Below are 25,162 nucleotides of genomic sequence, written 5' to 3' on the forward strand. Positions count from 1 at the left end.
GAGATTTAAACATTGAAATCAGTGTTTTAGAAACTGGATGACCCTAAATTGACTTGGGTTAGGGCAGTGGTTCCCAAACTTTTTCTTCTGTGCCCCCCCAGTGGTTTCCAAACATTTTCTGCCCCCCCCCCATGGATTACAAATGGCTGTCTGGTTGAAACGACAGGGGGGCATCGACTTTTTTGGGGGCAAAATGAATGTACGTAGCTGAAAATAGACACCAACATCGGTAGCCTACAAGGTGCTTGTTAAGCTTAAGGTTCTGTATTGATATTAGCTAGTCATCTTTTAGCTAACATTACCTACATCCAACAGCTTTACTCAACTCAGTCGGTTAGTTTGGGGGAAAAACTGTGAAAAGTTCTTTGCGTTTTGCTGGTTTGCTGCCGTGATTCTAACACAAACCTACGTAGCTCCGCACAGCAGCAGCAGGTCTCCTTCACAGCTGTAAACCCAGCGCGAGCGTCGTAGCGCTCAAGTTGCGTTTAAAGGCGGCTCAGAAAAACAGGTTACAACATGTTAATGAATTAAACAGTTTTAACTGCTGATAAAAGTGACAGAGGACACAGATATGGGAAGTGTGGAAGCCTCTACTGTATCAAATTGACAGGAATAACAGAGAGTTGGCCATTCTAAGGTAAAAACCCAGCGCATACAGATTCATATTTTATTTGTTTCTCATCCAGACGGCTTCCCGCGCCCCCCCTGCAATGACACGGCGCCCCCCCTAGGGGGCGCGCCCCACAGTTTGGGAACCTCTGGGGTAGGGAGTAATTTATCAAATAATATCCAATAGTGGTAGTGAAAAGTCATTTTAATTGGTAGGAACGATGTCTCGCTGCAGTCGAGTTGCTATGTCTGCCCCCTACAACTGCACTTATCAGACAGAGAGGCCATAAAGTCCACAACTCATTTCTGCAGCTTTACTGGTTTATGTTGCAGCAGTCAGTCACATTTATGTACAGGAGAGAAATTTAGTTCTTTGTCTCTCTAAACATAAATCCGTCTCTGTGTTTTTGACTCTGTTATTTTTTCTGCAGGTCTCGTAACACTGCTCCTGTGTGTCCTGGCCTGCAGGCTCAGATTTTATCCTGCTACAAGGACAACAAAGACCAGACCTTAAAGTGTTCAGACTTGGCTAAAGAATACATGCAGTGTATAAATGCTGCAAAGAAGGTGAGATTTTTTTCTCTCTAAATCTGGAACAGGTAGAAATAGGAATATCAGAAGAGCATATAGAATAGGACTGTATCTGCATCCATGCTGTATTCATCATCTGTGTGAACTAGTTTAGGTTGATTTGCTTTTATATTGTCTCTTTTGCAAAGAAATTCCTTCATCCTTCTTAAATAAGTTCAAAGAAATGGGACGACAAGAATAAAAATGTTTCCAATGGTACCTTAATGAACTTTTGGGGAACTTTTTGGGGTTCTTTTTTAGTTCAGACACATTTTCCTGTGTGTTTTCCAACAATATTCCTGAGAAGTGAAAGACTGCGAGTTATAATAATTGCTGTCAGAGTGTGTGCTTGGAAAATGTCATTGATAACAGCTTGCAGAGCGAATATCTGATGTGAAAATACAAAATCAAAGTTTCCTCAGCAGAATCTGTGCTGTTTTCTTCTGAAAGTCATGAAAATGACAGCTTTTCAGAATGACGGTGTTGCTTTAAGATAAGTTCACCTTGTCACCAGAGAGCTAATTTTGAGAAAACTTGGGGAATCGCAAGAAGGCACAGTCAGAAAAACAAAACAATAAACCCCAGATAGTGGTGTTCAGTCTTTTGATAAATTCTGAATATGATCTCAACTCCATTAGAATTGGAAGTGAGTATGTGAGCTTTGGGACTGAAGCAAATGTAATGATGGTTGCAGCAATAATAGCTTCAGTTTCTACATGTGAACTGTATAAAGATATTAAATCAAATTGCTTATGTTCTATATTATCTGAATACAAATGGGATTTTCTAATAAGAATGCCTGATTATGTGCCTTGCCGATTGATATTTTGGCATATTTAATCTTTTTAATCTCTAAAACGGCTTATAAAAACTTTATTTCTCATTTAGAGACCAGAAAGTCGTTCTCAGGCGCCAGAAATTATTCTTTTGTGCTTCATATTTCAACTCCAAGTAACTTTTGTTCATTATATTAGGTGTTATGCTTTGTGAAAGTATTCACACCACCTGAACTGTTTGTCAGTTTCTAAAACAAATCCCAATGTGTATTCTTGGGATTTTCTGTGGTATTTTTACACAAAGTAGAGCAAAATTGTCACAAAGGAAAATAAAATGATTTTCAAATTTGTAATAAGTACAAAATGTTTGGCATGAGTTTGTTTTCAGCCTCCTGAGTCAATACTTGGTAGAAATGCCTTATTGCTGTTATGGCTGTGTCCACACAGCAGGTAAACACTCCCACCACTCATGGCTCTGTCTACGCATCCAGACAGACAGAAGTTACAGTCAATTCTCCACAGAATGGAGAATTAGTTGTTCTTTCTTTTCATTAGCTGCCCTCATGTTAGGATTTTGTGACAGTTGCTGAACAAACTTTAAAATCGGTCCATACATGGCTGCATCCATAATTACTTCCACAAACAGCTGCATAGAGAAATCCTCACTTTACCTGTCCGTTGAAACTGCTTTTGTTATTTGTGGTCAGCCAATAAGCAATTAATTTAAAACATCAAGGGAAACCAAATAGGATTATCTAGCTACACTATGCATGCTTTTACTAACACTGATGTCTTTTTAGCTGCTTTTTTTCTTGCATGGTCTGAAATGGTGTTAGAACCTCTGCTTTATTCTTCATCTGCAGATAAATTAAGTTTGTTCCCAACTCCAGCAGATTAAAATTCCCGTAAACTCAAAGAGAAAATGAGAGGAGAGTGATGAGAAGCTGAAAGAGTATTGGTATCCTGCACTTCTAAGGTTTCTGCTGTAAAAGCATTTTGAAGCTATAGCTGCTTATCATGTCAGATAACGAGAAGTGAAAAATAAAAAGAGAAACACTACTACAGTTGATCAGGGAGAATGTGTGTATGTGTGTGTTTGTTGTGTGAAAATAGCTTGATTCATTGCTGCATGTTTTACCCCGCACAGCCGGGACTTTTATCTTGATTGGCCCCAGAGGCACATCGCTAACTTTCACTCCTGTCGGTGGGAAACTTTTGAAACTTCTTCCTGATTATGTGCCTTTAAAAGCCGTTGCTGTTAGTTTGGTTCTTACTGACAACTTTTCCTCCTGAATAGAAGCAGATTCTGGATAGAGCTGCACAGCATTAGGAAAACATGCAGTAGTTTTCCTCAATGCTAGACTCAAATTAATAATTTGTCTAGCAAGCTGTTGGGGAAAAAGTATTATTTTAATCTCAAAAAGATTTGATTGAAAACCTTTTGATGTCTTTCTTTGGCAACTTAATGACTTTAATTTCTTAATGACTTCACCACTTTACCTTCTTATATGCGTAAATTAAGATGTTGAGTCCACAGTTAAGATCCAGTTGCTCAACATGTTGGCAGTTTTATGTTTGTTCCAGGCACATAGTTCCAGTTTATAATACAATCAAGTAACTGTTACCTTCAGGTGTTATAAAAATTCTGTATATATCAAACTTTTCAGACATAGCTTCACGTTTGCCTCTTTTAAGTCATAAAAGAAATTTGACTTCACAATTTGGCACTTTGAAATGGGGCCTGTTTCACTCTTTGTGAAATAGACAGGCTCTTTTTTTGATGGAACAATCCGGTGACAAAAAAATGCAACTTTTTTGTTTTCATCTTGTTTAAACTAAGTTATTTGTTTTATTTTTTGTATGATCACACAACATCAATCTTTATTTTCTCAGACATTCACATCATGTAAGAAAAAACAGATGTGCTCTTTTGATCCATAATCTTTTTCTTTCTTTTTCTATGTGTTAAATGGATGAAAGAGAACTTAACTAGAACAGAAATCGGTCCTGTTTCTTTTTTGTCATTCCAAGGAATCGACTGTGATGTGTTTTGATCAGTGTCACAGCGGGTCAGTGGACAGGCCTCATATCACAGATGTCTCCCTGCTGGGTTTCTGCAACCATCTTCCTACACTCACACATACACACACACACGTGTGTGTATGTGTGATAGTCTGCTTAAATGCATGCGAGTTTGATGAAAAATGAGGGGAGGATCCCATGGAGCCGGCGGAGTGGAAGCAAATAACCTCTAGTCATTATCCGCTGGGAAGCGCGGCTCGACATGCTCACCGCTACGCGGAACGCGTACACGCTGCCCAGACACTCGGCGGGTTTCTGTAGTCATTTATCTAAGCTCTCAGAGGCGAACATATTCACAAAACGCACCAAATTTCTACAGTCACTGTGGGATTCTTAAGTTATTTAGTGTCAGACTTAGAAACAGCCAGGTTGTGATCAGTTTCAGAGACTTGGTTTACAGTAGAGCAAATAGATGAAGGAAATAAGGCGCACTGACATGGGGAAGGATAAAACGCTGTGGGAGAAGTTTGGAAAAATCAATTAGGAGACAATAGAGTGAAAATAAGTGGGAAAAATATAATGAGGAAATGAACTGCATTCCATCATGACCCACTAAGACTCACTCTCTTAGATCCATCTTTATAAGGAGCTATTTGAAGTACATGTGATCTTAATGACATTATCAACCAGTGTAGTGGAATTACATCTACAGTTTCAGGTTTTACTATGTAACAAAATGATGCATGTTATTATATCATATTAGTTTGTGCAGTGGTGGGGTTATTATAATTAGAGATCCATCAATCTGGTATCAATATCTGTAAGCAGTGCCAATATTGAAAAGAAATCCAGATTGTGTATTATGACAATGCCCCCAATCTATAATGGAAGATGTATTCCATCTCTGTTTCAGTGAGCTGTGCTGGTGCAGAGCTACCAAATAAATTTGTAATCCAGTACATTTATGTCTGTGTTTAAAAAAAGAAATGTTTTTAGTCAGTTAAACTTAATTTGTATTGGATTGGTACCAGCCAATACTAAACCTCAAATATCAGCTTCCAAGTAAAAAAAAGTTTATCGTGCATCTCAAAGTAAAATCTGATTGAATTTATAAAAACTCATTGAGAGATGGCGTGTTCAGCGCCATATAAGTGCTGAAAGAAGAAAAGGAGGGGAAAAGAAAAAGTAAGAGATAAGTAATTACTCTCCAACATCGAGAGAGACAAGTTGGAGCCTCAGCAAGACCAGACTGTGGTCAACTCCAAGTTCACACCTCTAGAAACTTCAAATGCCGTTATTTTCCTCCTTAAGCAGGGCCAACCGCTGAGACACATGCACACGTTCACATTTATATCCAAAACCCTGCTGAGGGTTACACAGGTGTAGCAGGGTTTGGTCTAACACCCAGGGAGTTACTCCTGAAGTTAAAGCTGCCCATCAGACCAAGGAGGAGGGAAATAAACAGAGCCACACAGAGAGAAGTGAGAGAGACAATCAGAAAGCAGAAAAACATTTCAGTTAAAAACAGCAGAGGGATCCAGACGGAGATTTAGAAACACTTCTTCATTTGTGCATCTGGCTCTTTTCCCACTCGGAGGAAATCACTTCTTATTCAGTTTGAAGTTTTACTATAAAATTTTCTCTGACAGAATGGCACATTTTAATTAAACCATAAAGTAATAGTTTTACGGAGGTTATCAGTTTCTCACAAAGCCCAAAATTTGAATGAGATTCAGTGTATGTGGATATTTGTGGCCGCACTAAGCCTGCAGACTGCACTGTAAGACACAGGGGACAGCAGTCGACTTTGTTCTGGGAAACAAAACATAAATTTTAGAGACCGACCAAAGCTAGCATAAAATAGTTAGCTAAATAATTATCCTACAGCAGAACATGAAAATGGTGTCTTCTGGTTGCTGGTAAAACTGAGATCAGGAAGTAGGATTGTTGAAATTATGATTTTTTTTTTCTTCTTTTGGTGATTTGTTAATAAAATTATGTAGGAGCTACCTGACCAGGTTTCCTTATACTGATTATATTTATACTGAGAGGATACCAGTTTTTGGAAACTTTATTAAGTCGTAAAATAGGCAGGCATTGGCTGCTGAAGCTTAGCTGGGAATAGATTTTTTAAAAACCTTGTTAACACTTAGACCTGCAGTTTAAACCAGACATTTTACCAGCAGAAAAATAACCTTTCTCTCACTAAATCAGACAAACCTGTAATCTTCCTAATTTTTCTTCTGAAGTGATGATGGTCATTATGGCTGAACACTTTAATTTCTTTTTCATCAAACCATTACACATGTCTCAAAATTAAGGTCTTTGAGTTTGTGAACTGTAATTTGACTTTTAAACATATTTTTCTTCTTCCTCTATGAGTGGCATTTTATATTGGTAGAGGGTTTGTTTCTCTTTGGAAAAATGACACCTAGTAGCTTCACCTAGTATCTTTACAAGGTCAAGAGATCTTCTCTATGAAGATCCAGTATGACTTAGAGGTGCATCAATTGCAGTTTTCTGCTTTCAAAAGCCTAATCTGGCGATTCTGATTTGGACAGATACAATTTTTTTTAAAAATATAAGTGACGTTGTCAGGTATTACCTTCAGTGCTCCAATCTTGTTTCACTGCAAACTTAATTTTTTTTAAATTTTCTTTCATCTGCACATGATTTCATGCTTTCGCATATAAATGAGGAGTTGAGAGCAGTTTGGTTCAAACTACTAAATTTACTGAAGTGCACAACTGTATTCTTCTTTTACAACTTCAACTTTCATTAAAATCTAATCTTCTCCTTTCTTGTGAACCCTCTCTCATTTATCATCTTGTGAACTAAATTTTTCATTGAATCAAACTTAGAGTATCATGGTTATTGGTCAATAAATAAATATTACTGGATATAAACAGTTTATTTTTATTTTTATCTTGTTGCCATCTGTTGGTTGGTTGTTTTCCCCAAAGGTGTCAAAACATTAGTAAAATATATTTAATATCTGTAAATACTGGTTATTGAGCATAACTGCAATATTCATATTAAATATTGGATATTGATATCAGCCCAAATTTTCATACTGAACCTGCAGACCACTAGGGGGCGGACCACCAGTGGTCCGGGCACCACTGTTTGAGAAAGATTGAGATAGAGAGGTCTTGGATCAAACTTCTCCAGTTTCTTCTCCACACACACATTCAGCTCTTCCGCTAAACTACTGCACCTTTATTTTTTATTTTTGTCACTTTATTATGAGGCGTTGGAGGGGAAGTGTCATCAACTCCTTTTCTGTAGCTGTAACAAATATCATCTGGTCGTGTGATGGGCTGTGTTGTGCTTGGTATATTTGTATAAGGCTCTGTGGTGAGACACCTGAAAGTAGGGGCTAAAAATAATTGCTTCATCAACTTTTGGTGAGGGTATTTTCAGACAGAAACTCTGTTGACAGACTGACAATAAATATGTTTCTGTAGCCTCAGTCTGAATGTTGGCTGATTTTTAGCAAGGCCAGTGAATCAGTGGAATGCTGTAAAATCTAATATTGATTTTTCCTGTAGGTTCTTTTGTTGTTGTTTTTCTATTTTCTTTAATCTCAGTGGTATTGCTGATTGAACAAAGATCAACACAGCTCAGTCACCCCAATGGTATATATCAGTACCGACAAGCAAGAAGAGAAACACAAAGGAGATGTGGAGAGTAAGTAACTGGATTATTGAAGAGTATAAGATAAACATGAAGCCCATGTTGGTTGGGTAATATAGCCACTATATTCAGTGGCTATAGTGGTAGATGAAAGGCTTTTAGAGAAAAACTAAAAGCAGTGGAGAAAGGAGAAAGATAAAGAAAGGTTTCATAGTATTAAGGCAAAGCCAAAGAGCACAATAAAGAAGAAACAGTTAGCTGTAAGGTGAAAGCTGAAATGAAGTGCTGACAGGTGGAAGCTGGAAATTGGTTCAAAGAAACAGATATTTTAATAGGCTTCATCTAAAGGCAGAGCAAGAGGGTGACAAAGCAAAAAACGGTACTTGTTATGAGAACTTAGAAGTGAAATAGTACAAAACATAAATGATAAAAAGAATATAATGGATAAAAGAGACGAAAGTGCAAAATGCGAGCAGGCAGAGGCGGGAAAAGAAGATGAGGGCAAACAAAAATAAAAAAATGTCAGAAAAGTGGAAGATAAACATGGTGATGAGAAGCAGCTTGAGCAGGGGGAAGTGAATAAAGAACAGTTAAGGATACAGAAAGATGGAGATGAATTAAAGAAGAGATAGAGGTGAAGGATACACCGTCTCTTTCTACTTTTTGCTGTGTTAGATAAGTTCTTATTTAATATGCCTATTTTTAAAGAACTTACAGTTAGGTTCAGTTCATGATGCACCAATCCACTTTTTTCATTTCCAACCAATGTAGATATCTGAAGTTTATCATCGGCCCATACCAATCTGATACATGAAAAAAGTTCTGAATAGACTTTAAAAAAAACACTAATATAAATGTACTAAATGTTTTTGATAACTCTGCACAAGTACAGCACACTGACTTACACCAACAACTTCACAAGTTTGGTCAAACATGTAAAAACAACTTTAATACAGACAAATACAGATATTTATATTGGTCTGCTGTGTTTCATCACTCAGTAAAGAGAGGCCGCAATTCCACAAACTTAAAAAGCCAAATCTGATTTATTTGCCTTTCGTCTTCATGGATGTAACTGTGACTAAAGAGATAGTGTTGGTATAAAGCAAGCTTTAACTGGTAAATCACATGATAGTGTGGAAAGTTTAAGGAAATTAAGATTTAGAGAATGGCAGAGCAGAAACGTACGTTAGCTCCTCCACTTTTCAAACTTGGCATTGAGTTTCTCCATTTGCTACTTTGCTCCAGAGCCCTTCTTGTACCCATCCTGAATGCATCATCCGCACAATGAAACTCTGTGGTGGCAGCATCATGCTGGGAGGATGCTTTAAACACTGAGCACACTTCTGCTAATGTGCTAATAGCTGAGCTTTTTTTTCGCTTGGTGTCTTTGCTAAATTTGAAAATGTTTAGCGGCACTTAGCTTCCCCTAAATTAATTTTTGCCCTATAAATAAAGTAGTTTGACATTTATATTCATGCTCTTATTTTGAAGTGGACTGTTTATGCAGCAGTTCCATTTCTTTTACTGATGCTCTTTGTTTTAAAGTAACTTATTGAGAATGTGGCAAATATAAAAAACAACGTTCTCATGCACTGCTTTGTGTTGCTCTGTCACATAAAAATCCCAGTAAAAGTACATTAAAGTTTGTGCTTATAATGTATCAAAATATGAAGGAGTTCAGGGGGCGTGAATACTTGTGTGAAATGCCTTCCGTATAGGGAGAAGGGTTAGAGGTAGGTCCAGGATAAAGAGACGTGTAGAGGAACAGCAGTAGACAGTTGGCCCCTCTGCGGTCGACACTAATGAAGAAGAATGAGGGGCCTCTGTTGCTGTCCACACACACACTCACGCACGCACATTTTTCCCTTATGTTCACCTCAAGTTTTGACACAAAAATCTGTGAAGCGTACAACTAGCTGAACTCCACTCGCCTCATATTGCTGTGCATGAATAAATATTACAAAGTGTCTTGGAGCTTCATGAAAGTAGGCCTAATTATCTACTAGATTTGTCTTAGCTGTTCAGAGAGAAGTCAAACCGTGTTCAGAGGAGTCCAACTTCCTGCTCCTAAATTGGTTTAGGTTGTTTTAATTGGGGCTAAAACCTCAGAACCATATCTGTTTTCTTTTCATATTTGCAGAGTACATTTTGTTTTTGGCTTTTTTTTCCCCAGTCAATATACAGCAGAGCATAGTGTAGTTTTTATCTTTAGACTTTCCATTTGTAACACTGAGCCATTAAGACTCCAGCAAAACTACAGTAATAAAACTTTAAAACTACATTTTGTAGGCTGTTTTTATTTATTTATATTTTCTTTGCAAACATTTTTGAATTGATTATATTTTTTGAAGATTACATTCCTTTTTGGTCCCTTTTGTCACATTCGTATCACTGACATGCTCTCTGTTAGAAGTCTGTGTGAACCTTGGACTCTACAACACCAAAAAACGGAAAAAGAAGGAATATATACTTTGTCCCAGTTGGCTTTTTAATAAAAATGGATACTTGACAGACGCTTTATTTTCTTTTTTCCTCAAAATGTTGTGGTGTTTAGAATAATTAGGTGAAAAATCTGGCGATTTGACTCCAGTCAGCCATGACTGCGCAACATTATCCCAGGGGAAGACGAACAAAAAGCAGATAAAAACAATGATGGACAAATATGGGATGCCAGGATTCCTCTATATAAAAAGCAATAAATGTGACAAACTTCTGTAGGTTCTTAATGACTACAGATATACCACAAAGCTCTGATGTTTAATTGGGGAGGCATGTTCCATCTGTTTCCACTCTCTTCCCACTGTTTCTTGTTTTCTACTTTCCATTGCAGAAATTGCCCTGCTAATGAAAGGAATAACAAACAGAATAAAAGGGATGAGTTGTTTCCTGCATGCAATTCTCCTGCTTCCCTTCTTCTCTTAATCTACTGCTGCCATCCAGAAATGACAAAATATTTGTAATCCTACCCATTGTATTTCTGCATTTTCTTTTACATTGCAGCACGAAACATTAAAATGATTTTATTTGCATTTTATGATAGATCGTCATAATGTAGCAGCATACAACTTTATACCTTGTCATGTGGAAGTATTTGTGCATCCTGTAGATTTACATCAAAAAAAGCTTCTTCTTTTTTTTTCATTTTAACAAGAAGTTTCTTCTGTCGTTAATATCAATGTTTTTGAGAATATTTTGGAGCTCTAATCTGACAGAGAATCTGGAAAGGAACTTTATAGTTTACTCCAAAAAAGATGAAAAACAGGAGGCAAAGAACTTCCAGCCTCAAAGACTCTGATGTCAACACCAAAGAAAAATTTCTAAATGCCAACAGAAATATTCAAAAAGCTGATCAGCAGATGGGTAGATGTTAATTGCAAAGCATTATCCAAACTTAGAAAATTTCAGTCAATTATCTTAAAATGGAAAAGGTACAGATAACTGGAAACCCAACAACCTTTAATCAAAACTAGCCGGCCTTTTCAGAAGAGGATTAAGATGTTTTCACATCTAATAGTCCGGTAGACTCTGTTCTGTTGGGAACCAAAATTGTAACATTTGTTACATTTTCAGCTGTTGGCTTTCAGACTACACTGAGTCAAATGAACCAAACCGTTAGAAAAGCCTGTTCTCTCTCATTAGCGCGAGACGCATAGGTGTGTTTTGGTTGTATTTACCAAGAATGCCCTATGCTGTAGTCTGCTTCCTGCTTTTGGAGCAGTCTCTGGTCCACTTGGCATTCACCAGAGTTTGCTTTTTTGGTCTCCATCAGAGTCCAGTTGCATGAAACAAACCTGGCTTTCTGGAGAAACAAACTAGATTTTGATTAAAGTGGACCAAACAGAGCTGGTGTGAATACACCTTCAGTGAGAGAAACAGCAAAAACACTCTGGAGGAGCTCTGTAGCTCAGGTGTGAGAAACTGTTAACAGGACAACTCTTAGTCATGCACTCTACAAATCTGGCCTTTTTATGGAAGAATGGCAACAAGAAAGTCATTTTTGAAAGATAACATAAGAACAGCCTTTAAAGTTTGCCACAAGTCATTCAGGGGACACAGAAGAGACGTAGGAGAGGCTGCTCCTTTCAGATAAGATCAAAATAAAATTCTTTGACCTACTTTGGAACGGTTGTGTCTGTTTGGAAAACAAACACCATACATTACCCTGAACATGTTCAGCAGTTTGTTTGTTTTTTCACAAGGACAGGGAAAATGTTCATGATTGGATGAGGATGAGGCTAAATACAAAGCAATCCTGCAGGAAAATTTGTTAAAGGCCAAAAAAGACTTGAAACTGGGGCAGAGGTCTACTTCCCAGCAGGGCAGTGGGCGTAAACCAGTAGTCACCGCCATAATGGAATGGTTTACAGGGTTTCCCACAGAAAACTTGCTAAGCCCGGTGGTCGGGGCGTCGAGGCGGTCCACCGTGTTTTGTATTAAAAGATGTTAAGTTGAAAGGAAATGTAAAAGTATTACTGTGTAATTTATATGTTACAGGAAAAGATCTCAAGTGAAATGCTATTTAAACCCACAACTAGTCTGAAAACAACAATTTTGCACTTCTGTTTAATCCAAATTAAGTCAGCAGCTCCATCAGGCTCCCAAGAGCTTCAGGGGCCCCATAAACGCTAATATTTTAAAACAGACCACAGATACATAAATGTAACACTTGTTTATTGAGATTATCAATGCTGTTAAATTTGATTCAATTGTTTAGGCATACATAAATTAAATTATTTTAAATTGTTTAACATTTAAATACAACATTTTAAGGAGCTGGCAAGTTTACTTTGTAAAACTTCAAAGAACAATATTCATAGTTAATTGTTTTGTTACCATAGCAACAATCTGATGCCGTGAGTTTAATCTTTGAATTTACAAATCCAATTTAGTAAACTGCGATTATAACTTATTGCTTTTTAGACTGGGCAATTAAACTACTCCCTTTTCCCATATTTCACTAAATCTAACACAGAAGCTGTTAGAGGTGCTGATATTTTTAGGAACAAAAGGGGCCCCTAAGTCAGATTCTGCTCCAGGCCTCATACAGCCTTGGACCAGCCCTGCATGATGAGGTAATCCGCTGCACTACGCAGAAATGCGCAACAAACGAGAGATTTAATTCAATGCTGCTAATGTGGCTTTAGTAGCTGTTCCATTTCAGTGTCTGTTGAGTTTTTAATAAGCGTCACAGAAACTATTCTGGTTGGTCGAGTTTATGGGACGAGTTTCTCAGATCTCCGCGCGCCGCGCGCATTATCTCTAAGTAGACAACGCATTGATATGGTTTGATGCATCGTGTAACCGGAAAAATAATAATAAAATAATATAAAATCAGCGTGATGCGTGACTCCGAGGAGAGCGCGAAAGCTCCTCACCAGGCTGAACCTGCATGATGTGGTTAGCGCTGCTCGTTATCCACAAACGCTCCGGCCAACCGGGACCACAGACATAAACTTTACAAGGAAGACAGACACAGAGCCACACGCTGGGCAGCGTGTTGAGATGTAAACGCCCCATATAATTGTTCGTTCACAAAGATAAATCATTCTCACCACTCCACAACGCGCACCTCTGAATACGCTACAACTTATTCCTGCGGTTCACATAGAGCTGCGCAACCAGAGCTAACGAGGCGGGTTTTAAACTCTTACCTAGAGTTCTCCAAAGGATCATAATTCCTCACAGTAGGTTGATGTAAATTTCCATACAGGTCAGCCTGAGTCCAGTTTGAGAGAAAGGAGGCGCACGCGATCCCGCTGAGGTAAAGCAGCGGCAGCGCGAGGCAAAGCGCAGAGGCGCCAGCTGTGTGATTGGTCCGCGCGCTGTCGGCTTTTAAATGCATAAACTATAAACCTATCTATTATAAACCTATCATTTAGGAATAAATCTGCTCTGCTAGTGAAATGCTCAGAGCAACAGAGACGCTTGCAGCCAGGCTTTTAAAGACAAACAAAAAAAAAAAAAACGATTTTTTTTTTTTTTCCCCTTTCCTAGAAATGTAAACAAGCAACGCTTAGCCTGGCGGCGGGGCTAGTAAAGCATGGCGGGCCGCCAGGCTTATAATACACTGGGGGAAACCCTGGTTTACATAAAATGATATTCATATTTTAGAATAGTCTTGTCAAAGTCCAGAAGAATCTGGGATAAAACGTTGTGTACTTTGTGTTTGCAAATCACTGAATTAGAGAACTAAGTGTTGAAATCAAATTTAATTCTGTTTTCCTATTCAGCTAAATACCAAAAATTTTAGATATGTAACAAAAGTTTAACAAGCCATTAAATATTCCATCCAAGCAACAATTTGCAGTTCATCAGTACTGTCCATATTGATGAAAAACATAATTTGGACGTCTACTCTAGAGTCTCGTTCTCACAGCTGGAGTGAGAGTGAGGTGTGTTTGGGTAGAATCCACGGAACACCAGACCTGAGCAAAATGTGCTCTGGAACATGTTTAGTTTACCTTGAGAATTTCAGAGCAGGCTCATTGATTGCTGCTACATGGTTGATACGTTTAGCTGCATCCACAATATTAAAAGAGCAAAACAACCTAGTCCTTGGAGAATATGGTGAAGAAGCAATTCTTCTTCACAGGAAGTGTGTTTCTGTAAAACCACCTTGGCACATTCTGGTGATGTTGAGTACTTCTCACCGTTAGTTGATCAACTCAAAGAATTCACAAACCCAGCGAATATCTCAGTTGCTTCATGAAGTCTGTGGTAAACATTTCTGGAAAATGTCTTGAATGAGAATTCAAAACTATTTTCATTCAGCAAAGAAGTTGTTTTCTGAGCTGAAATGACAAACGTCTCTAAATCTACCAGAGATGTGAGATCTTGTTACCCGTCATATTGATATGGTTATGCACTTTATTTTGGATTTATTTTGGGTGCATGATCAATTACCATTAGATTTGCATCCCTCTTAGGCATAACAAGCCGTCAGATGATGAGTTTCCATGATGTTTTTTTGGTAAAAGTCTGTGTATGTACACTGTCGGTACTTTAAGTGACATAACATTTTTGCGCATTGTCTGATGAAGTCCAACCTTTTTAGCTTTTCTTTGTTGCTGCAGTCAAAAGAATTCATGTCATTAAGCTTTCCAGCAAGTAGGATTTATTTCATAATTTATCAGATATCTTCCTTGAACACATTGATCACAATCCAAGGTTGCAAAAATCAAATCAAACTGAAAAGCCCGGTTTACTTGTGCCATGCCACACTCCACAGCTCGTTAGCCAGCAGCACGGTAAGCTTAAACCTCTGATTGGGACAGTTTAGCCATAGCAAGGGTTTTTTTTTTTTCTTATTCTTCTTCTAGGAACCATGCTGAGCACTTCCCATTGAAGGTCTACACACCTTATGCAGTGATCAGAGGGATAATATTTCTGCTTTCCAATCCAATCAGAGTAACATGATTTATTCTTTTTTTTTTTTTTTACTTTTTTGACGACAGTTGATTTTTTATTTTTTTTGTTGTTGTTTTCCAAACTGAATTTTACACTTGTTGACTTGGAAAAATAAGATCAGCATTGTTGGGAGTAATGGACTTTTGAGGGAGAGAAACAAGCAAAAACATACTGCAGATAGCAAATTGTCTATTAGCGAGCTATCCCAGTGTCTCACTGTGGAGCGTTTTTATCATTTTGATTTTTCAATAACTTTTGTTTAATTTATAAATTGCAGTCAATGTTTTTGGCTCTAATTATCGACTTTGTCAAACCATCACACAAAATCAAAACTCTGACTTCTGATTGCTGTTGCTTCTCATGACTATGAGCTATCTTAAAGATGGTAGATCAAAATGATTGGAGGCTTTTCAGAGATTAGGGAGAAGTGGACATGCCCCACACCCATAGGTCAGAAATTGGTGATAGCTATCAAATTATCAAAATAACACATTAAATCTTAAATGAACATGTAATATAAAAAAGGGACACAGTGCTTTGCTAAAAACCCTAGATAAGCTGCATTGACCAGAAGATGAGTTAAAACAATCCACCTCACACCTATCTAGGTGATTCTTGTAGATTTTTTACACCTTTTAAGAACGTGTTAATATCGTAAGGGACACATTTAAAAGTACTCTTACGTCACTGCTCAGGATTCGTTTGAAAGTTTCAATACCTTGTCAGATTTAGTGCTCTTTTGTTGCCTTTTTTGAGCTTTTTTTATTGAGATCTTTTGACAATTCCTCTCCTCCTACCATCATCTTGTATTTACCTCCTTTCTCTGTCCAAAACTCTATTTTTGCTCTTGGTCTTTGTCTTTCTTGCTGTATTCTGTTTTGTCTCTTGTTCGACTTTTTCCGTACCCTCTCTCCTTTTTTGTCTGTTTTTCATTTTTCCTCCCCCTTCTCTGCAGTTGACTTATTGATTTTATTTTCATACTGTTGGTAGTTGTTCCCCTTGTCATAAACTATCAGTGTTGCCTCCTTTCATGCTGGCATTGATCACTGTGCAGCCAATCACAACCAATCTCCACAAGGCATCATTATCTGCTTTTACTCTTTCTCTTTTGTTGCTTATCTGTCTTGCATCGTCTGTTCTGTGGAGTATATTTTTCAATCGGGCTATTCAAAGATTTGGCAAAATAACAGGGCTGTTCATTTTGGTATTCATTTCGTTATTTCTGTCCCCTTCTTTTGTCTTGTTTTTTTAGGTTAGGTCCTCGTGTTTTGCCACAATGTGTCACTGGGTGAAATCACAACTTTTACATAAAAACTTTAGTAAAAAATCTGTTCCTTTGTTTGTCCATCTGTCCATCTTTTGTGAGATTGACTTTAGCTGAGATCCAAAGACCTTTCTCTACTCTTCATCAGACTTATTTAAAGAATTCCAGAATCACTCCCAAACCAGCTGTGAGATATACTATGTTCCCAGACCACTTCCAACTAAAAAAGCCTCTACAGGAGGGCTTTCACGCCCGTTTCCTAAACTACTTTAACTGGCACCTTTCCAGTAACTGGCAACTCTACACTGAGCTGCTAACAAACAGCTAATCTCCTAAATAAGAGTCCAACCATCCTGCGGAGGCAGCTTGGTTCAGCCTATGTTGTTCATAGTTTGTTCCTTTAGAGAATACATGCATCTCATGACCATAGGTGAGTTCTAGATGTAAAGAAATAACAATGCAGCATCTGAATGCATTATTCTGATGAGAAAAAAACATTAAAGCAAAGTAATGAATGTCAGCAAATTAATTCATTTTTATGCAAAAAAAATTATTTTTGTTTTTACAAATGGGTTTGATCAAAGCAAATCAAAAAATTGATCAAAACAAATTTGTTCAAAATTTTAAGTTATCTGCAAGTGAAAAAAAAAATAATTTTAATCCTTTTATTTCTATATTTATTTTATTGAGAAGTGAGCAAAAACAATCTAGGGATGTACAAAACACTTACCAACTGTACTTTTCCTTTAAGTCTTTTTGTACAATTATAAGCGAACTATCACCACCATCCATTGTTATAAAAAAATCTTAAGGTATTTCTTCTTATCACATTTTGTGGTTCACTTTCTAAGATAGATAATCTCTCTGTTATTCAACTCTTTAAATATTTTTTATCCACTGTAATTGCTTGTTTTGTTATTTAGACCAGTGTTTCTCAACCTTTTTGGGCCAGCGCCCCCCAGCCTTTATCCAGGTCCCTCACCGCCCCCCACCAAAGAATTTGCAGGCTACTTTGCACTGACCATTATTTTATCATTAATATTACTATCACTATTGTAGATGTTTTGATTTTTATCCTTGTTTCTGTGTTTATCATCAAAAATAATTTCCCAGAGAACAAAAAACTCATGGGAATAGAAATTATTTTCACAGGCGTCTATGAAAAATGCAATGAACATTCAAGTTAAAATTGGTAGGCCTAAGAGCAGCCCATCAATGGAAAAAATATTCTTGTGCCATTTTCTAGTTGTTAAATCTTGCACAAAATGACCAGATAAAAGATGTACAACATGCCAGTTTAAACTTTGAACTATTTGCAAAACGACTGAACTCTGCAACATTAAAACATGGATAGAACCGTAATAGACCCTTTTCACATGACGTCACACAACCTCCGTTTTGGCTCGAAGCTGTGTATCCTTAGTTCCGGTGTACATAGTAAGTAACGATAAAGTTGTCTATTTCATATATGTAAAATGGACACATATATATCTATGTATATCTACATAGAGACATATATATAGAAATAGAAATTTAGATATTTATATATATATATATATATGTATATATCTGACAGCATATGTTGATCAGACAGAACACCGGAGCATGGAGTTTACACAGTCTCTAAAACATTTGCCTAAAATAAGATTTGAAGATAGATCACGATTTGCAAACCAATTTTCTCTGACAATAAAATCTAAATTAGACAAAGGCTAGAAATTCTTCACCGAACAAAACCTGTTTGACTATGAAGGTAGGTATTTTTGTTTTGCGTAACCGTTAGCTTAGCATTAGTGAATTTTGTTAGCTAGCTAACTACGTGACATAACTGTTCCTTAACCAGAACTTTTTACTGTTTTTGAACTATAACGTTTTAGGCTCTAATCTTGATCAGATTCTTAAATTATAGACTGGAGTTGCCACTCATCCCATAAAATAGGGGTTTGTTTGTTATAAGCAGAGATGTCCGGTGCCGCCGCTGCTTTGTAATGCCTTCCTCTAATCCAGGGGTGTCAAACTCAATTTCACCGAGGGCCACTTCAGCATATTGGCCACCCTCAACGGGCCACATTGACGGTACAAATCAGGAGTGCATCCCTGCTAAAACACCCCAGACAAAAGGTTGACTTCCCTCATTCAGTTCTGTAGAGGCTTATCAATGGTCCAGGTGTGTTAGAGAAGGAACCATCTAAAGTTGCAGATGGTAGCTCTGGAAAACTAGACTTGGGCAGCCCTAGCATAAATGTATAAAATACAATGATAAAAATAAATTAAACATCTCATATAGTTGAATAACTGATTTTATGTATTGAAGTTTTAAATATTACATTTGAGTTTCCATGGATGTAAAATTACTGCTCAGTTTAAAAATTACAATATTTAAATCAGTGTTTAAAGGTAAGCAAACAAATAATAAAAACAAGTCACATGGGCAGACATTATAGACTTTACGCAAAGATTTAGTCTCAGAGGCAACTGAAATCAATTAATTAAAAAAATCATTTCTGAATATCATCTCATGGTCTCTGAACTAAATGCGTCTTTCTGACCGGGAGCTCAGCGTGTTGAAGATTATGGACCGGACGCTTTGGAGCGTCTGGTTAGGAAGCGCATTACAAACCTTTGGTTGAAATGGCGCGTTAAATTCAAGTCTCCATTACAGAGAAAACTAAAGAGAATGCAACGTTGAGGATCCATTTGAGGAGCCGGTACTTTATCTTGAGGAAATAAATGACGATGCAAAAGTTAATTAGACTGTAACATGCGCAGTCCGCTGCTCAACCACTGCGGACGCGGCGGATTTTTCTGCAGACCGGGAACCAGGAGGAAGTGCGTTCAGACCCCAGCGGGTGAAGTAACATTAATTTAAGTGATGTAGATGTAGATGCATTTATCTGCTTAATTTGTGATGGGATCTGGATTCACGGTGAATATTAACTAAACCGCATAAAATGCGACTAAATAGCCGATGTTAATATGATTGTAATTTCACGGATAAAAATAGTGCATGACCGATTCTTTTTATGTTGTCGGTCAAGATAACGGATAACAAAAAAGTCTAGCGCGACTTGCCGCCCTGACACCAACTCACACATCTTCATTCACAGTCTTACTTGTAAATCGACTTTTCTTTTCTTGGACGTTTTGATGTTAGCTTGTAGACATCTCAGTTTTATTCGCTGGGAAAATCAATAAGCAGCTTGAGGTGACTCTGCTGCTCTCTAGTGGCGAGAAGCCGTAATGTTGGCTGGTAACAATCGGAATGCATTGTGGGAAATGTAGTTTGTAGTCAATTCGTGCTCAAAAAAGTCGATCATCGGCCTATAAAATGCTGGGGGGGCCACATAAAATGGCATGGCGGGCCACATGTGGCCCGCGGGCCTTGAGTTTGACACATGTGCTCTAATCGGACCACTTTTTCCGGTAACGAATAATCTAACGAGCTCGTATTTCAAATCCAGTAATCAGATTAAAGTTATTTTTATGTCCTTTATTTTCCATTAATACAGAAAATGAACCTCTAAACGTTACATCACTGACAGGCGGCGGTGTATATGTTTCCTAACTGTGGCTAAAGCTGCTGCTAGCTGGTTTACTCATGATCGGAGGCTTGTTGGAGAATGGTAAATTGACAATGACTAATAACGGTTATCTAACACATAATCACTGTTTTATAAAATATAGAAAGTGAACCTCTAAACGTTACAGCGCTGACAGAGAGTATATTTTTTCCTAAATGTGGCTAAAGCTGCTGCTAGGTGGTTTACTCTCCGATCGGAGGCTGTTTATTTTACACACAGTTAGAGAATGGTGATTTTACAATAATTAATAACAGCTATCTAACACTTAAATGCTGTTATTATTAAACTTACCTTTTATTATGTCCTTAAGATTATGAGAATGCGGGAATTTTTCAGCTTGGTTCCCAAGGCAAAATCACACCGGAAGTAAAGATACCCAGGTTTGAGTTATGGCGGCCATTGTCTGACGTCACTGTGAAAAGGGTCTATTACATTAATCATAGCTCTTCTTGTAGGTTTCTGGTGGCGCAGGTCTGTGCTGCCTTCAGGAGAATGGGACATCAGAGTATCATCCATAAAAATTCACCCACATGGCATTTATTGTGCAAACCAGAGCTTTAAGTGGAAAAATAAAAGTTCCAGGTCTTTTTAATGCCATACAAATATGAGACAGAAACATAGATTATATCTTTATATAGACCTGTCCACTGATTTATAGATTAATAGTTTTACTGGACAGAAATTACAAAGAACAAATCTGGTTCTTCATCAAATCCTAATGAGTCAAATTGAAAGTGTCATGGACTCATCAGCCTCATGACATTAACACTGACATGAAAAATAATATTGAAGAAATAAATATATCAAATCTAATTAAAAACATAAATAAGTGATAAGTTATTTACTGTTATGATGTCCACTTTAGTTTCTTTCCTGTTGCTAGATTTATTTTATCGTTTACCATCGCTCTCCATCTTCACTCATCACCTGCTGCTCCGTCTAATTGTCATGTGTTTCACATCATGTGTTGATTTTTTCACTGTTCAACGTCGGATTCTTTGTTTTTATGCCATAATTCACATCTAGTTCGTCACTCCGTTTTATGTCCCGCTTCTCCTGTTTCAGAGTTGTGCGCAATGTGCGCGTCTTTTTTTTTTTAACACCCTAAAGTGCAGGGCGGTTGGGAAACGTGTCGATGGGGAAAAGGCAGACTGACATAAACCTTTTAAAACAACGGAAACAATTTCTGCAGTCTAATTATTGAAATTCAAAAGTGCTGTGTTCCATCACCCCCGTTTCATACCGGAACACTTACAGCACCGATGTTAACGCTATAAAATGAACGCTCTCTATCGTGGTGTCACCATGGAGGGATTTCTTTATTTCTTTATTTAAATGGGTTCATTTTTCATAGGGATACACAGTGAGGGTATCGTGATTTTAGCTACCAGTAGCAGAACAGAGCTGTGCCAAGAAGCTACAAACACTGAATAGAAGAAGAGCTGCCATTGATACAATTGCAGCCAAGCATGGTTTAATGTTACACAATACAGTTTTACCAAGCTGCTCAAAGTCTAAACTGGGATTGTTGTGCATTTAAGGAGTAAAGTTTACCTTCGACCAAACGCCCCCCAAAGGCATCCCAGTTTAGGCATATCAGTTTCTAATATCAATCCAGCTTTATTTATCAGTATCGGCCGATACCGATGTTGGTGCCAATGTATCATGCAACCCTAAATATGTCAGATAAAATAGATGCTTAAAAAATTTATATTTTTCTTACTATTTTCATAGCATATAGGCAATCTTTTTAAATAGTTCTGAAACTAATTAAGAATACTGGCTCAGACTGATTTCATAGATGTTTCAGGATGGCTGAACTTCTTCATTAACTTAATGTACTGTTGAATGCAGCTGAGCCTCGAGTGTCAGAAGTCACACTTAACTGAGGAAATGAAAAGTGTTAATAAAGGTGAGGAACAATGCATATCTTAAGGTGGGTGTTATTAAATATTTTTAGTAATGATAGAATGAAGTCATTAGAACAACCTACATTAAGCCATGCCAATCTATTTTTTCATACCTGATGATGTTCAAGCATCTTTTTTTTCAGTGTGAAGAGATTACAAACTTTTTGAACTTTTTCCACTTTGAAAGTTGAAATAATTTTCACTTTTTGTTTGTTCATCCTCTCTCTCTCTCATTGCTTTTGTCGCTGCTCTCTGGTTCTCGATCGAACACGAAGTTGAATTTCAGCCTATGGTTTCTCTCTCCAGTCTCAGAAAAAATCAGAGGTTTCCATGTTGAGAACTCCTCCCCCACTGGAGGATTTTTATCCCCCAGCTTTTGTGTCCTCTCGCTTGCCGTACGCTGACCTTTCTTAGTTCTGCCAATCTATCGGCTCGCGCCAGCTGGGCCCCCTGCTCTGCCCCCCCTCGGTGTCTCCTCCAGCAGGGGCTCTTGGGAACAATTCGCCGACGCCCTGTACTGTGTTGTATTGAAAGCAACCTCAACTATATAAGGGATTGACACGTCTATTTTAACCTTTTTTTTTTTCTCTTTTTTTTGGCTTTCGGGGCACACTCTAGTCAGTGTTTCACCATCCCACCCCCTGTGCGTTCTCAGGAAGAACTTTTGTGGAACCCGGACCACCAGCCGGGATAAGAGAGGGAAGCAGCGGGGCTTTTAGGTGGGTTTTTCTCTAGCTTTTGTCGCCTTCAAACAGCCACAACATTATCGAAACAGTCCACTTTCCACCAGCCTCTTTGTGTCCTGTTGTCAGTCAATCCGTTTGTCCCTCCCCGCTTCTTTTTCTTGACGATTTGAAGCATGATTTTCCTTTGTGATTGCTTTCCAGTTCACATGCAGTACTCCCAAGGAGATCAAATTTTTTTTTTTTTTTTTTTTTTTTATTTTGCGCGTGTGTGTTCCTCTTTCTTCTCTGGCCTTTTTGTAAATAAATATCAGTGTGTTATTGTTTGTTCCTTACAGGTATGTTGACAAGTTCTTTTTCATGTGGAACTTTGGAAATTGTTTTTTTTTTAGAGCCATGCTGCAGCTATTTAAGTGTTTTTATCTTGCAGATTTTTCAAAAGGTGGCTAGGTTTTTGTGTTTTATTAGCCAAATGTTGAATTCACAAGGTTTCCATCACTTCCTTCACGTGTTGTGAAGGAAGTGTGCATTTCTATCCAAGGCATCTGCTACAGTTATTCAACCTTGCAAAAATACAGATACATGCAAAATAATTCATGGTTTTCAATAAAAATCCTTGTAGAAATAGTTCAGTGCGATTCGAGCTCCAAGTTTTTTGTGCGATTGATTTTCCAGCTTTGTAGATCTAGAGACTGGAAGCTCAGTCAGACTGCAACATCAGCTTTCAAGTTTTTATACAACTGGGTTTACAGTGGCTCTCAATAAAATCATTTCTGAACTATTTCAACATACAGTGGGGTGAGCAATATGGATTTAAAGTTTTATTACAATGTTTTGTGGTACTTGATAAAAGTGATCAATATCACTTTTTTAGGTAACTGTATAACTGTGACTACATGACACAATTATAGTAACACAATACAAATACTGCTCTTGAAAAACATTTGCATTTGTTAAACTCTTCATCACGACACCAGTCACATAAAGAAGTGTGATTTTTAAAATCACTAAATGGCACGCAGTATCTGCATTTAATAATATTTTCAAATTTATTGATGATTATAGATACTCATTGAATAAAATGGGAATAAATGTGAAAATAGAAATCCAGACAATGATCCAGACAAAACAGTTTATGGTTTTTCTAAACATCATTTACTGAAATTTATCACGACAAGAATGAATCAAAACCTTTATCATGGGAAGGAATTTATCACGATAAACAATACAATACATGCCCAACTTAAACACAATGTCATAATAATCCTGTATAAAAGCAATAAAGCTCCAGACGTTCACATCTTAAACTAAAAAGGTGTTAAGGTAACTTTTGATTGAGTTTCACCGTTCAGTCTTTGTCAGTGTGAGTTAATCAACATCCCACATCTTGACCTGGAAAAGTTCTGGAAGATCTACCAGATTTTAGTCTCACGTTTCTCTACGGCCCACTTCACAGGTTGTTGAGTTTAGCTCTGGACTTTGGCTAGGTCGCTCTAAAACTTTTGTTTTTTTGGATAAGGAAGAGGATTCAACCCACTTGAAGGAAAAATAATAATTCAGACTTTAAAGACAGAATTCTGACATTAATGCCGACTGTCACAAGGATCAACCAGCTTCAGTATCTGAGATGCGAGTTGGGTGAGAGGAGAACTGATGTTCTGGAGGAACATGTCGGATTTAAGTGGGTTTTTCACTTTGTTTTCTTTTTACATGACCAAAGGGTCCCTCAAGATGCTGTTCTGCGAAAGAGGATTATGGCTAATAATCCTCTTGTCTATTTAACTTTATAGTCATAAGTTATATTCATAACTTTAATTTACAACTCAGAATAAACTTATGGATCTTTTTTTTCTTCTGTGTTTGGATTTACTCACACTTCTAACAGACAGAATGTTTTCATTCATTTTTTTTGTTTTTGTAATGATTCATAATTTCATTCACCTTGTCAAAAAAATATGAGGTTCACCTTAACAGACGTAACCCCAGATCATGATGGTGTCACCACCGTGTTTCATTGTAGGCACAGAGATATTTTTCTGCCAAAGATGTACTTTTTTTTTTTTTTAAATCATCTCCCAAAAGTTAAAGCTTAGTGTAATCAGACCATTACACACACTCACACTCTGTTTTTGGTGACTACCTTCTCCATGCATTGTGCAAATATAATGCTGCAGATTTTTTCTAGGGCTCTTCTCCTGACTGATACAGTCAGATCAATTTATTTCAGTATATTTATACAGCACCAATTCAATAAATATTGTCTCAAAGAACTTTACAAGAAAAACATTTGAATTCAGTCACATACATTCCAACTGATCCTGTTTATCAAACGATACAGCTAAATTCATTAAGATCCTTTTTTATCTTAATTGTAATCTCTCTGCTGTTTATGGGTTTGATTTGTGTCATTTAGCTGCAAGTGTGTAAAAGTCAGAAAAATCCAACCTGAACATCTGAACTTTACTTTAGATTCAGCAGGTTCCCTATAATGGACAACCTGAAGGCTGGGTCATGATGTTGAATGACAGACGGTGCCTTTAAAAAATAAATATGTTTCTTGTTTTTCAGTTGAGCTCGATCAATCAATCAATCAAATTTTATTTGTATAGCACATTTCAGCAACAAAGCATTTCAAAGTGCTTTACATCATAAATAAAAACACAAAGTCATGCAACATAGAATCAATAATCAAAACATTACA

At 37.4% G+C, this 25,162-nt stretch overlaps 1 protein-coding gene across 2 annotated transcripts in view; it reads left to right on the top strand.

Annotated features, from left to right (window-relative positions):
• LOC106906934 (MICOS complex subunit mic25a-like) overlaps positions 1-25,162 on the top strand; it is a 101,355-nt gene that overhangs the window by 64,842 nt on the left and 11,351 nt on the right. Inside the window, exons 7-8 of one of the 2 annotated variants that reach the window (XM_088006885.1) lie at positions 1,041-1,176; positions 22,397-22,497. In XM_088006885.1, the coding sequence (XP_087863011.1) occupies positions 1,041-1,176; positions 22,397-22,497 (237 nt within the window). The remainder of the gene's footprint in view (positions 1-1,040; positions 1,177-22,396; positions 22,498-25,162) is intronic. The other variant, XM_088006886.1, reaches the window with a different exon arrangement.

The sequence above is a fragment of the Poecilia mexicana genome, unplaced genomic scaffold, assembly GCF_051168715.1.
Source record: "Poecilia mexicana isolate PSO_F unplaced genomic scaffold, ASM5116871v1 scaffold_7, whole genome shotgun sequence".
NCBI classification, from domain to species: Eukaryota; Metazoa; Chordata; class Actinopteri; order Cyprinodontiformes; family Poeciliidae; genus Poecilia; species Poecilia mexicana.